At 54.5% G+C, this 13,908-nt stretch overlaps 5 protein-coding genes across 5 annotated transcripts; 1 reads left to right on the plus strand and 4 right to left on the minus strand.

The window, feature by feature from the left end:
• Positions 1–2,907: 2,907 nt before the first annotated feature.
• J4E92_004796 (uncharacterized protein) lies at positions 2,908–3,782 on the plus strand (the record flags this gene model as incomplete). The annotated part of the gene is made up of 3 exons (XM_051496184.1): positions 2,908–2,911; positions 2,970–3,226; positions 3,273–3,782. The coding sequence occupies 3 exons, from the start codon at positions 2,908–2,910 to the stop codon at positions 3,780–3,782; spliced, it is 771 nt and encodes a 256-aa protein (XP_051354024.1).
• Positions 3,783–4,696: 914 nt separating this feature from the next.
• On the minus strand, positions 4,697–6,477 carry J4E92_004797 (uncharacterized protein; the record flags this gene model as incomplete). Its single annotated transcript, XM_051496185.1, has 2 exons — positions 4,697–5,133; positions 5,193–6,477. 2 exons carry the CDS (start codon positions 6,475–6,477, stop codon positions 4,697–4,699), a joined length of 1,722 nt encoding a protein of 573 aa, XP_051354025.1.
• Positions 6,478–8,044: 1,567 nt separating this feature from the next.
• J4E92_004798 (uncharacterized protein) lies at positions 8,045–9,668 on the minus strand (the record flags this gene model as incomplete). Its single annotated transcript, XM_051496186.1, is given in 2 exon segments — positions 8,045–9,642; positions 9,662–9,668. 2 exon segments carry the CDS (start codon positions 9,666–9,668, stop codon positions 8,045–8,047), a joined length of 1,605 nt encoding a protein of 534 aa, XP_051354026.1.
• Positions 9,669–10,398: 730 nt separating this feature from the next.
• J4E92_004799 (uncharacterized protein) lies at positions 10,399–11,970 on the minus strand (the record flags this gene model as incomplete). The annotated part of the gene is made up of 1 exon (XM_051496187.1): positions 10,399–11,970. The coding sequence occupies one exon, from the start codon at positions 11,968–11,970 to the stop codon at positions 10,399–10,401; it is 1,572 nt and encodes a 523-aa protein (XP_051354027.1).
• A 25-nt stretch (positions 11,971–11,995) lies between these two features.
• J4E92_004800 (uncharacterized protein) lies at positions 11,996–12,373 on the minus strand (the record flags this gene model as incomplete). Its single annotated transcript, XM_051496188.1, has 2 exons — positions 11,996–12,212; positions 12,285–12,373. 2 exons carry the CDS (start codon positions 12,371–12,373, stop codon positions 11,996–11,998), a joined length of 306 nt encoding a protein of 101 aa, XP_051354028.1.
• Positions 12,374–13,908: the final 1,535 nt, after the last annotated feature.

A 13,908-nucleotide genomic window follows, 5' to 3' on the forward strand; every position in this document is an offset into this window, starting at 1 on the left:
CCAGTCCACTATCATCACCGCAGCAAGCGCCTTCTACCAAGCGCTGCACGAATGCCGTTGCCAATCCCTCATTCGAGATCCCTGTGCTGTCTCCGTGGATGGATATGGTGACCGGTTCGTGGTACTCGCGCGGGATATCCACCTCCCCTACAGGCGGACACTCCGGCAGTAATCTCTACGCCGCGACATCGCATAGCTCAGCGGTCCAAGCTACACTCACGTTATCGCAATCCTACATTGATCTTCCTGTCGGTGCGACGGTCGATTGCTACGCATGGGTTACCGGAAGGAGACCGAATGGGCAAACGCGCGTTGAGATCTTCCTGGATCAAGTCAGCTGTGGAGAAGCAGTTCATATGGGGGCTGGAAAAGAAGGCTGGACGAAGGTTGGAGGCAAAGTTCGAGTGCAAGATGTACCTGGAGGCGTTGGACATTCGGTTGCCGTCAGTGTGCAGGGCGATGGTGTTGAGGATGAGCAAGGCTGGAGAGTGGCTGTTGACGATGTTGGCGTGATGGTCGGATGCTAGATGAGCGGAAATGAGTGGCATGATTCAAGTGATCAGGTCAGGCTGGGTAGAGAAAAGCCGTGTCAGCTGGAGATTGTCCAAGGGCTAAGACAAATAAAAGTGTCCAACAAAGAGCTGTCACTGTCGAGTGAACTTGATCTACCAGGGACAAGGAGAAAGATACGGAGCTACGATATCCACAGAGGCGAGACCGAGTATCTTACTAAAAGACTTCGCGCTAGCGGTCGTATTTGGCAGCTGCAGTACTCTACCCAGAAGCATTAACTATCCCCCGATCGTCGATCAACCGCGATCTTCAAACACTTCAATCACTCCGGTTCCTTCAATCCAATCTCCGCCGCCATCCGGTCACAGAACTCGGCCATGTCCACATCCTTGATACTCAGTCCCTCGGGCTTATGCGTAGTCCACTCAATCTCAACCCTATTATACAAATTCGACCAACTCGGATGATGTCTTTGAACCTTGCACTCATCCGCAACGAGCGACATGAACCGCCAAGCCTTTGCGAAACTGGTAAATGTGAAGGTCCGCGTGATACTCTTCCTCGAAGCGTTGATTTGCCATGCAGGAGAGAGGCTGGACACTCGTTCGGGCAAGTCAGTGGGTTGGTTGGCCGCGTAGATCATGTCATATGCTGCATCTTGTTTCGGCTGCGCTGCCGGACTAGATGACGGACGAGAGCCAGTGGATAGTGACCGGAACCCCGTCGTAGTGCTTGCGTATCCCGCATAAGGTAGGGAGGTAGCTTGTTGCGGCCGGATTTGCGTCTTGCAGCGGGTCAGCAAAGACGTTTTGGTGCGACAGTGATGCTGGCACAACGCGATGTACGATGGGCTGTGATTCGATGGTTAGATGGGTTTGAGTTCTGAGTCATCAAGGCAGGTGCGAGGGGCGAAGGTCAGACGAGGGAGTGGCTTGTTTGTTGGTCTTGGAGTCTTGGGGTAACTAGTCGTTGGACTTACGGGAGAGCCCGTAAGAGATTTGGGGGCCTTGTCATGATGTAGATGGAGTTTGGTGGTGGTGAGGGGTTCAAGTGCAAGCAAGCGTTGATGGATTACGGCTAGTTTCCTTTTCGGAAAGAGTATAGGAGTAGTTTATCAGACTGTGCCAGAAGAGAAGGATGATTAGTTGCGAGTTGCACAACAGATGCGGCGATGCATAGTGAGGAGCGGAGTTGGAGTGAGAGCTAGCTACCACGATACGCCTTGCAAACGCGCATGGACCAAGGGTCTCGAAGATTACGGAGTACCCAAACGGCCAAGTATCTAACCAAGCTTCTGAGGAAGACAATGAGAGTTGTGTAATGACAAGACTCGTGCATGGAACTAGATGGGATGGCATGAGTATCACAAGGTTCTTCTTGACGGCCATCGGCTGATGCTGCACATGCGCTTAGATGCACAGATGGGAATAGCAACGGCTGATCAGCGCGGCAAGTCATCAGCGTGGAAACATCGAAGGAAGGCGTACTGAAGCAGCGATTAACCTATCTCACAGCGCAACAAACACTCCATTCGGTCCTTACGGGAGCTTCGGATCTGGAGACACATACATCCGATATACACTCTGTAATCAAACGCGAGGGACTAGCCTGTAGAGGATTAAGGTGTGTTTGACGGGTACCAGAGGGTCGGAGTCGGGGAATTGGTCAGCATCAGCGCGCAAAAAGCAGGTCGCTGGTGGGATGCGGTAGGCAGGTCGTCGGATGGCAGCCGAAGCCAGACAGAGAAGGGCGACGGGGCGCTGATTTGCGCAGCGTCAGATGGGGCGAGTCGTGATGGCATGAGGGGAGCGTGTGCCATGGATTGCATTGTCCTGCTGCTTGAGCGTTCCCGAGGCCGACCTTGCCGCCCTGCTCTGTATATAGCGCGCATCGCCCTCTTCTTAGTCAAAGCTGCGTAATCCACTCGACCAACTGCATCGTCACGATACAGGTGAGCTGCCCCAGCGTCCTACAACCCGAGACGCGCAACCAAAATGCCGTCGCAACACTGCGCGCCTGTCTTGGCGCTGGCGAGCGCTGAAGCTGACTCTCACAGCACGCGCGCGCTCTCTTCACGCACGGCAGCCTGCCCTCTCGCACCACCACCTTGTCGCGACGTCACCACCGCCGCCGGACCGCGCCCGAGGACTGCTGCTGCCACCCCGTCTGCTGCCGCCCCAATTCCCACGTTGCTGTCTAATCAACGCCACAACACCCTCGCTGCGGTGCTCCCGTGCGACGCGCCTTGAATGAGCCAAACTCTGGATCCTGCGATCCAAGCTAGCACTGGCTATAACATGCAGGCATCTGCCGCTCAGGTAAGCTGCGCTGACTATTCAGGCCCGTTGCGCTGCTGACACGCCCGTTCAGGATCAATCCAAGCCGACCATAGAGATGAGTTAGTGCCCCGCGCATCCCTACCCTCCTGCCGATTACTAACACGTCTCGTCGCGCAGGCTTAAGAGAACATCTGCTCGCTGCTGGCGCTGGACAGCCCGGCGTGCAGCCTCTCCCCCAGCACTCCCCACACGCTCAGCATTCCCAGCACCCGCACACTGCTGGCCCACCACACGCCATCGACCCGGCCATTGGGGGCTCCGCCTACGACATGAGCGCCGGCGGCCCCGACGATGGGAACACGAGCGAGGGTCGCTCCAAGGGACGGAGAGAGCTGTCGACATCTAAGCGTGCCGCACAGAATCGCGCTGCCCAGGTACATGCAACGCGCGCATTCCAATGGCACAAGCTAACACCACCAGCGTGCATTCCGCCAGCGTAAGGAAGAGTACATCAAGCAGCTGAAAGACCAGGTCAAGGAGTTCGAGCAGCTATGCGAGCTGTACAAGACGCTCCAAACCGAGAACTACCAATTGCGCGATTACATTATCAATCTGCAATCGCGACTACTCGAAACCCAGGGCGAGATACCACCTGCGCCGGCTGGTGTAGATCTCAACCGGCCCCACGAACAGCCAAACATGCACCAACAACCGAACCCACCACAGCCGCCCCAACAGCCCGAGCAACCACAGCAGCAACAGCAGGGCTCGAACAACAACAATGGAGGACTTTCGGAGCACCAAATCGGCGAACTGCAAATGGCAGCGCAAGCTGCAGCAGCCGCCCAACACAGCGCATCAGGCAACAAGCACACCAGCTCTGAAGGTTCGTACGACTACGCCGAGAAGCGCCAAAAGGTCGACGAGCCACCGCAAGGTCAGCAGCACCCTTCGCCATCCTCTTTCTACCCCAACCCAGACGCTTATTGAAGATGAAGAAGCAGCCGGTCCGATCCATGGCTTACCAGCATAGTAGGCTCAGGTTCCTCCGCCGCAGATTACGACGCTTTCGTCAATGAACTCCAGCAATCGTCCAGCAAGCAGACCGCATAGGCACACCGATACTCACATACCCTCGTCGCGTCTGCTCATCTCCTCCTCATCACCTCTTATCGCTATTTTAATTCGCTTCTCAGCCATCCTTTTCTAGCCTCGCTTTATGATGTAATGCATAGGCCCTGAAGCCTGTCTTTTATTCGCTCGGGCCGGCGGTGTTTTACTGTGCTGGGCGTATGGAGTACGTGTGTCGTTGACACATTTACCACGTTTTTATTCCAACGCAGTGTATGGGTCAGGATAGACTGGACCGTATTTGTAGCCTCCCCCGACAGGGTTCTGTGCTGCGTTGTGCTGTGCTGTTTTTAGGGGAATACCAATGTTTTCGGTGGCTTCGAGCTGCTTCCACCCTTATATCTTTGCGCGAGTTGAGTGAGACCTTCGGTTTTGCCCGCGATCAGTATTGTTGCGTGTGTTCCTTGATCTCTCTGCGCATGTCGTTGCTGAGTCTGCTCGGGTTTGTACGGTGCGAAATTGCAAAGGGCGTTTAGTAATCCACTGCGGCCGAGTAAATCGCCGAGCGGATGTTGGCATTGAGACGACACCTCTTGATCCAGCTCTGGGACTGCAAGCAACACGCTCCTTCCCTCGAGCTGGAAATTCACGACAATCACTCATCACATGCGAAATTCTCGGGAGACTCATAGTGTGTAACTCTATAGATTACAATTTGGTACATTAAACGATTGGTATCATACTCCACATCATGCCCCATCCGCGCATTCATCGCATAAAAAAAAGGGACCTGATCAAACTGGCCAAAGGAAGAAAGAAGCTCTAGCTGACATCTAGAAATGGGGCGTGTTGAGCGCCATAACCATGAGCAGACCGGAAATAAGACCAGCACCGGGCAGGGTGATGACCCATCCCGAGAAGATGAAGCCGACCTGCTTCCAGTTGACGGCCTTGAGGTCAAAGTTGCAGAGCGCAACACCAATGGTAGCACCAGTGAGACATTGCGTTGTGGAGACGGGGAGAGCGAGACGCGAGGCGAGGAGCACGGTGATGGCGGCGCCGAGCTCCATGCTGAAACCACGCGTGGGCGAGACTTGGGTGATCTTGTTGCCGAGCGCGCGTACGATGTGGTAGCCGTAGAACCAGAATCCGAGACCGAGGAGGAGACCCGCGACGACGAGGATCCAGATGGGTGTGTCGGCTTCTTTGGTTACGACGCCGGTGGTGTAGGTGTTGTAGGATCCGACCCAGGGGCCGACTGCGTTGGCAACTGTGATGGTGAGTTAGCATGCGTGTCTGTGGGAATTGGGGTTGAGAGAATGAGCTTACCATCGTTGGAACCGTGGGCAATGGACATCATCATGGCGGAGGCAACTTGGGCGTAGGTCCAGAGATGCTCGACACGGTTGTCGTAGACGACAGCGCGGGAGTGGACATCGGCGAGATCCTTCTGAGTAACGACGTCGCGGGAGATACCCTGGAGAAGAATGAACTTGGTCCAGTTGGCGATCTTCTTGGGGGAGTAAGCGGGGAGGTGCTCGACGGGCTTCAACCAGCGCTCCTCAGGCTCAGGGGTGGCAGGGACAATGTGAGCTACGGCGCCATCGCGGGGAAGAGGACGGGAGAGGCCGCGGCCACCTTCGACGTCAATGTTGTCGCTGTCAGAAGACTTGTTGTCGAGGGAGGTGGAGTGGCCAACAGCCTTCTCGCCCTTGAGTCCATCGTTCTCTTGGATCGGGACAGGGGCAGCCTTCGCGTAGTAATCGGTAACGACCTGGTCGCCCTTGCCGGGGAAGTAGATGGGAGGGTTCTCGCGGTACAGAAGGGGACCGAGAGGAATGTGCCACGCCCTCAGCCTGGTGTCACCCTTGACAAGGCGGCGGGTGAAGTAAGGGATGAAGAAGATGTAAGCGATGGCAAGCATGCCGAAGAAGACACCGAGAATGATACCGCAGGCCTTGCCAGCGCCCATCTCCTCGAGAGACTCGCCGTTTGGCAGCTCGTCGATGATGAAAAGGGCGAGGACACCAGCGGTGAAGGCCAGGTAGAAGGGAATCAGGCGCAGAGCCCACTTGAAGGGGTCCTTGCGGTTGTGGACACCGAACTTGATGGTCAAGAAGAGGACGGCAGCGAAGGCGGCGGACAGGAATGGCGCAATGACCCATGAAGCGGCGATCTGGGAGATGGATCCTTTCTTCCAGCCCCAGCTGAGAGGAGACTGAGCAGCAATACCGGCACCAGCGAGAGCACCAACGACGGTCTGGGTAGTCGAGACGGGCATACCAGCGATGGTAGCGACAGTAAGGAAGACGGCGGATCCGACCTCGGCGCAACCCATGGCGAGCATGAGGGTACCGGGTACAGGCTTGAAGGTGTCGAGGGCGAAGATACCGCTCTTGATAGTTCCAGTGACTCGGGATCCGAGAGCGACAGCACCGAGGAACTCAGTGAAGCAGGCCAGAATACCAGCCTGCCACATCTTCAAGGTCCTCGCAGCCACGGACGTGGCGTAGGAGTTGGCGACATCGTTGGCACCGTTGGATGCAGACGAGGCGATAAAGGCGATGGTGGTGATCGCTAGGATCCAGTCGTACTTCTTCAAGGCGGGAGCCATTGTGGGTGAAGAGTGGCGAGCAGTAGCGCCGGTTGACTGAAAAGCTGAGGTGTTGTGAGGTGTCCTGACTGTTTGGTTGAACGAGTGCAGGGGAGTTTAAGTACACAGCATACAAACGGAGGCGTGGGATCTTGGCGGCGCAGATGACATTTCACTGCAAGTGGACTTTTGTGGACGTCAGACGGTGTTGCCTGCCTGTTCGAGGCGCGGTGGATCATTGAAGCCACAATATCATGCTATTCGGCTCTGGCCGTGGTCCAAAAGCCCAACAGCACCTATTTTCTGGACCCTCAGCGCCGCTCCGGGGTGAGCGTTCGGGTGCAAGAGACGTGTGATTGGTCTGTAGGACCCCCAAGCCTGGATCCACGCGCATGGCATGTTGGTGTCGCGTTAAGTCTCCACTGTGTCTTGTCGCGGGTCTTCGCCATCGCCTTGGTGTAACCAAGTCAAGGTGAACGAACGAGCGTTCGACGCTGTACCACGTTCCCTTGGCGCCCAGTCCGCCCAGCCCCACGCCAAGCTGGGCCTCCATCCTTCGAAATCTCTGATAACCCCAGATCATCGTAGACGCCGCTAACTCTCCAGCCAATCACATTGCGTCCTTTTACCTCGTGGTAGAACCACGCCCTCAGAGCGTGCTACACGACTGCGGATGGCAGAGCGTGGTATTGGTATTCACGAACTACGGTGCCGCATAACCGCGTTCCCGTCCGCCTAAGTAAGCCTTACAAGGATTGCCGAGGCAGCCTTCGTCGAGCTTCGGTGCTGCCATGAGATGAGGCAAAGCCTTGTCAACCACTACAAGCCGTTCATTGAAGACATGTGCCCTATGGTCTAGCAAGTCGTCTAGACATGCAAAGAAAGAAGTTGATCGGGCTGACCGAGTGGGTGTCATGACTTCGCGAGGAGATGATGATGGAATATCGCCAGGGTCTACCGAAAAAGAACTGCGAGCTGAAGGCTAACAGTGACATTCACACGCGCCTGGTACATGGGACCATGGATGGAAGAACGTCGGATAGGCGCCGAGTTAGGTAAGCCAGACGTGTGCGCAATCGGTCCGTGGCTCTCTCGTCTCTCGCATCTATTTTCAATACATAACGCCCTGGCTTCTTCGAACAACATGGTATTGTTTTGAATCATCATTGGTTCCATCCACTCGGCGAGCTCCGGTGTGTCAGTGGCACGTTGGTAGGGCAGACCTTATGCAACAGCCCACTGTAACCCCATTTAATCCATGTTGTCCCTGTTCATGCATGGAAGCCCGCGAATTCTCCCTGCATGCTCATATCCGCTGTCAATGTCCCAGACCCATGGTACACGAGTTTAGACCCGCTTGCATATAAGAGGCCGCCGGCACTTGCAGGACCCATAGCAAACAAGGGTCAGTGCGGTGTTACAAACCAGGACATGTTGGCACCATCTTTACGGAAAGGTGTCTCATATCTTAATTGCATCTGTCTTCCAGCTGCAGGAGCAAACATTCTTCCTTGCAGTCCGACCCACTTCCTTCTCAGGCTCCCCGATACAGATTCTGTATGCTTCCGCGCTAGACCTCACAATTTGCCTACTCTCGTCCATCTCCCCACTCCATCCAGCTGTGCAGCTCTTCAACCATCTCAAGATACGGGATTGACCCCCTTGGCAAGGACACACACTCTCTGACCAGCCTATCGAACACCTTCTTGAGCTCAACACAGTTGTCCAACGTAAGCTCTGGAATTTGTCGTCTCATCTCGCTCGCCAAGAGTATGAGCGCCAGCACCTTTTCCTTGCCCCGAACCTCGTTGTAATCGCCGAAAGGAATGTGGATAGATTCTCGACAGAGCGCTTCGACTGCAGGAACGATGGAAGTAGTGATGGACCTTCCATCTTCCTCGTGGGTCACAGATGTGAGTGGGACGACGTGAAGCAAAAGATATTGGGTGATGAGCAAGGGAAGTGATCCATTCAGCGCGGCGATGAGGTCCTGCATCGTGAGCTGAACGCCGCGGTCGAGAGCCAGTTGGATGATAGCGCGATGACCGTGTGTCGCAGCGATGAGCACAGTGTTGACGTCCGCATCATCTGGATGTACCAAACCTTTGTCGAAGACGTATTGCACAATGTTGGTATGACCATGTTTGACCGCAAGACGTAAGCCTGTAGTCAGGGCATTCCAATAGGGCAGGTCGGCGATGAGAGGATTCCATTGGTTCATGAGACATATGAACACGTCCATGTGTCCCCACCTCATGGCATCGGCAAGGTAGTGTGACCGGGACTTCATATGCGCTGGTATTTCAACGCGGCATCTTGGCAAGAAATTAAACAGTGTGACGATGGCCCTCAGTTTTCCGGTCCGAACTGCGGCTCTTATTGCGGAAGTGATAGTCTCTGTGAGTGGACCGCAACGGGTGATACGGCCGTGCTGTATCCGAGCGAAACGCCGCTTCGTGAGCTCATTGTTGACTTCCATGAGCAGACACTCAAGAACTTCGACATTTTCAATGGAAGCTGCTGCGGTCAAAGGGTTACCAAAGCCAGCAAAGTATTTGGGGAACCAGTCAATGACCTCAGCAGATTGCGAAATGTAGTGACGAACAGCTGCGAGACTCCCTACCATAGCTGCTGCTGCCAGCATGTCGTTGACGTTCTCTTGTGCAGAGTTGAGATGGTCCCGTTCCCTTTCCGCTATGCTGCGCGAACCGGGTCTGGACATTGTTGTAAAGACGGAGTCCAACGGCAATGGTTTTATTTCGAACATAGTCCGTGGGGCAACTTCATTTGTAAGGACTAAACCATGGATAAGTGCCTTCAGATGGCCCTGTCGTAGAACAGAACGATCAGTACCTGCGGTAGCGAACTCCATGAGCTTATCCGTGACCTTATGTATGAAATTCGGCAGTCCGGAGGCTGTGATATCGGCGTCTTCGATGTGATTGAGCAGATAGGTCTCGATGTTGCTCAAAAGGTAGCCCTTGATGTCAGATGGAAGCGTATCCATCGAGTCGGTAACACCATTCTTTTTATATTGCGATATAACGTGTAGCTGATGCAGAGGAGGTAGAGGATTCCGGATATCAAGACGAGTAGGAATCGACTGGCGTTGATGGTAACGACTATGAAAGTCCGCAACAGACGTATTCGCAAGAAGTTCGTTGTCGATGTCTCCGGCAAATGTCCCTGTGTCTATTAGCTTCACTATCCATAACTGTCACGAATATCAATGTGTACGGGACACGGCGCGCAGTCGGATTAGCTCATGGAAGGGCGCTGCACGCGCAAGAGCGGTGACAACCCTCTCGAAGAGCTCCGGTGGCAGATCGAGTAATTGCATGTTAGTAGCTTGAAGCAAGTGAGAGTGGTGCAATGGGGAGAGAGAGTTTGAAAGTAGGAGGAGGTGAGTGAGGGTCTTGCCAAGGTGGCTGTAACAGGCAGTGGCGTTGATAAGCGAGGTGAACGAGGAAAGAGCAAACATGCGCGGCTGAGCGCATGAATCAAGTCCACTTAGAACGAAAGAAAAAAGAAGGCACGATAGTCCTGTTGGTATATGGAAACGCCGTGGTGACTGGGCATAGGCTGAAACAGGAGCTTGCCGACGTTGTGTCTCACGGTGAACAACACCGTTGGGTTCATGCGAACGGGATGACTACACGCGGACGATACCAAACGAAGCCACACTCTCAGCGACAGATACATGACATATTCACCACATAATCGCATGAAGCGCAAGACAAGAGGCTGAGTGACGTCACACGAATAACATCTCTATACTATGAATATGCTTTATAGTACAAGTCTATCAGATGTGCTCGAAAGCACGGGGTATCAAAGAAAAATAATGAGGTAACAAATAAAACTCTAAATGCTCGCTTGAAAGGACTAAAGGGGGCGTTGATGAAAGTACTGGAACATGAAGACTTCGTTGCACGTGAGCTTTCAGCTTTGTGTGGTGTACATGTGTATGTGGTCATGCATTTGCGATGTCGTGTCGCGGTAGGGTTGATGCTGCTGGGGCATCAGGTGATGTTGAGGGTGTTGAGGATGCTGATGGTGTTGTGGGATGTGGTGCTGGGGCTGCTGCTGCTGATGCTGATGAGGGTGACGCATGCCCATTGCGGCAACACTATAGTCAGGAAGCATCTCTGACGAAGCTTGACTCATCTGCGATGATGGTCGCTGATTCGAAGAGCTGCCTCTTGAGCTGCTTATCCGACTGCCTATCTTGTGGAGCGGCTTCGATATCATTTGACCGAACGACGGGCGGTCGTAGTACTGCGACTCTTCGAACTGGGGAGCAGCACCGAAGTAGTTGGGATACAGTGATTCCAGTGGGTTGGGTGTGGCCTTGACTTGATCCATGTACTCCTGTTGGTACAACTGTGTGTGCTGCTCGTGATCCATGACTGGCGTGGGGTGTGCATGGGGTGTATGCATTGTGGATGTCGTCATAGCCGGTGGGAGTTCAGGAATAGCCGGTTGCGCTACGTCCAGGTAATCTCCAGGGTCCACGTCCATATAACTGATACGGCGGCTGGCCGTATCCACTGCGGGCGCACCAGGCGTCTGCGGCTCCACAAATGGAGACGAGCCGCAATCATAGTCAGGCACGTGCGCCAACGAACTACAAATGCGCAGCAAAGCTGCGTTGATGCTCGCGAGCCGCGCTCTTGAGTGATGTGGGTTGGAGTTTCCGATGAGTATGTGCATTCGCTGCTCGCGCGACAGCTTCTCAACATGCGGGACAGAATCTCTTGAGGGTGTTACGAAGCCAGTGGGTAGCTGTTGATGCACTGGGTCCAGGGGTATATCAGCGCGTAGACTCAAGGCGGTAATCAAAACCTCTTCCCGGCTTGGTCGAAGGTCACAGCACTGGAGCTTCTGTCGAAGGATTCGCGAGTTGTCGGGACACCAACTAATCTGCGACCGACTCTCTCGCAATCTCTCGTCCAGGCAACCGATAAGCTCTTTCCATGTGTCGTGGAGAGCTTCCTGTCGTATTAGGTTCCTGATCACATTAGAGTATTTCCACTGGTCCATCGTCGCGCCATTCTTCATGTGCTTCGCGACGTGGTCGCATCGCTCATCCCAACCGATGCTGACTTCTTTACACTTGTCAAACCCGCAACCAAACACTCTTCGCGGCAACAACGTGATGCCAATGTCTGTCAGTGACGGCAGGGGTCGACCGGCATGGTAGCGTTGATGATGCTTGATGAAATCTTTCTGTCGGTCGAAAATGCGGTTGCAACCGTTGACGACACAAGGCCAGTCTTCTCCAGTCTCGTGCATCCTCATCTCATGTTTCTTCCAGTCAGACTTTGCTTTGAACGTCTTCTGGCTCTTCTGTTCGGCACAATACGTACAGAACATGAATGGCTCGCCTGACTGACTCTGTGACTTGTCATCATCCGGGTTCAGCGATGGGGAAGCAACACTAATGTCGTCTGTCGGTGTGTAGCTCGGTTCAATCTTGAGGTCGAGTGGACTCTCAGTGTCCACCACAGGCATGGAAGCCGGCACCGGACGTGTCGGATCAAGACCAGCTGGGTAGGAACGCGGCTCCGCCCTTCTCATCCTGGAGCGCGATGACGAAGAGGAAGCAATGGAACTTCGCGTATCGCTGCTCCCTGTAGATGAAGAGAATGTCGATGCCATAGAAAGCCGAGACCGCCATGATGACCCCGACGAGGATGTTGTAGATGAACTCGCGGTGCTGGTAGACATGAATGACGAGGCTGTAGAGTTGCGGCCTAGACTTGGTGAGCACGTACACACAAAACAATACAACGAGAAACGTACGCGAATCTATCGCTTGAGAAAACATTCTCTGGATCAAATGTGGAGGATGCCTCGCCAGCAGGGCCTCAATGTGTCGCATAGACTCCTCCGGTATGTCTAGGTTGTCCTCCATTGTGGCGAGGGGAGAGCCGTATGCTCAGTTCAAATCGCGCAACAGAAGACTACTCCAACATGCCGACCATGAAGACCTTGCGACAACCCAAACGACTGAAAACTAGAACGAACGACAGGCGGAGGTGCAAAAGAGGGTGGGGAAGGGTATCCAGGTGTCGCGGTAAGACTAGGGGCCAAGGAGTGGATAATCGTGTATCCGAGCAGGCATCAGCTGCTGTTGGTGCGACAGTTGATATACAAGTGGGATCACCTCACGCAAAGGTGCAGCGGGGGATGCGGAAATGGCACGCTTCTAGAAGGCGTATGGAAGGATTGTAGAAGAAGCTAATTGAGGGCTGCTCGCGGGGGCGCTCGTGCGCAACATCGACATGACCACTGCCCTGGTTTGGCCTCAAAGCTGGGGCAAGGCTGAGGCTACGACAGGCATGCCAATATGTAGCGTGTTTGAGGTGGCCGCAAGGAACCGTAGTAGGAGCTGGGAGAGCACGAGGGCAAGCGACGAGAATGAAAGAGATAGTGTGCGCATCGACTGTTCAAGTCTCTTTCAGCGCCGTCTGAAGGCAGTTTTCGAGCCGGGTCGAGACGTGGCCGGACAAGGTGGCTGCGCGAGGCGATGATTCGCACAGACATGGTGTGCAGCAACACGCACCTATCGCAGAAACGCAACAGGCCATCCGCAACGAATCCATCCGAACACTAGGCCCTGTAAGGGGCATGCAGCGCGCGGTACCTGGATGACGCACCGCTGGTAACTTCTCGAAGTGTGTTGGTGCCGTGATGAGTGACATTTTTGGTGGGACCTGACAGGATTCATTCCTGCACGCCGAACTTCGGCATCACGCCTTCGCTTAACGCAGACGCAGCTATCGCAGCTCGACAGCCGGTCAGGCGTTGGACGAGGTAGCACGGCAGCCATTGTACATCGAGGAAGGACTCCCTCACAGCGCGCGCACGTCAATCAGCACTCGAATGCCCTTCCCACGACGACTTACTTGAGACGCGGTGGCTGACAGAATGGAGTGCTGACGGCAGGAGCACGTACCCCATGCATAAACGATAGCAGCGAATGAACGCTTTGGGACTGTGATTGTAACAATTGGGCTGCCGCACTGCAGTCCGTCATCGCTGAGGATGCCCTTGTAGCTCGAGGTCATCGCGTAACCACGCGCGATCAAAGGAAATATCGACTAGTGTAGGGTAATGTAAGGAGACGGGACTCTGCCATAACGGGCAGGAAGTGGCCGGATAAATTGCAGTAGTTCGAGATAACAGCCTTAGCTAGAGCGTCTGGTTGCTTGGTATGTGAAATCGGACGGAGCGTTAATCACGAAGACGTACTGTAATTAACTCCATCGCGCCTCTTCCATGTCGTCGTGAGCGCGTATCCACATTGGCGTGTCCCTGAACAGCGGCGCCGTCGTTCGGGACCCGAACCGCCGCGGTACTCTCGAGGACGTCCAGACCGCGAACGGTTTGCCCAAAACGACGAGCAAAGTTTGGGCGAGAGTCAGGAGCGGACTGAACTTTGGATGC

This window comes from Alternaria infectoria (genome assembly GCF_024043175.1).
Source record: "Alternaria infectoria strain BMP 0036 chromosome Unknown scaffold_6, whole genome shotgun sequence".
In the NCBI taxonomy this organism is placed as follows: Eukaryota; Fungi; Ascomycota; class Dothideomycetes; order Pleosporales; family Pleosporaceae; genus Alternaria; species Alternaria infectoria.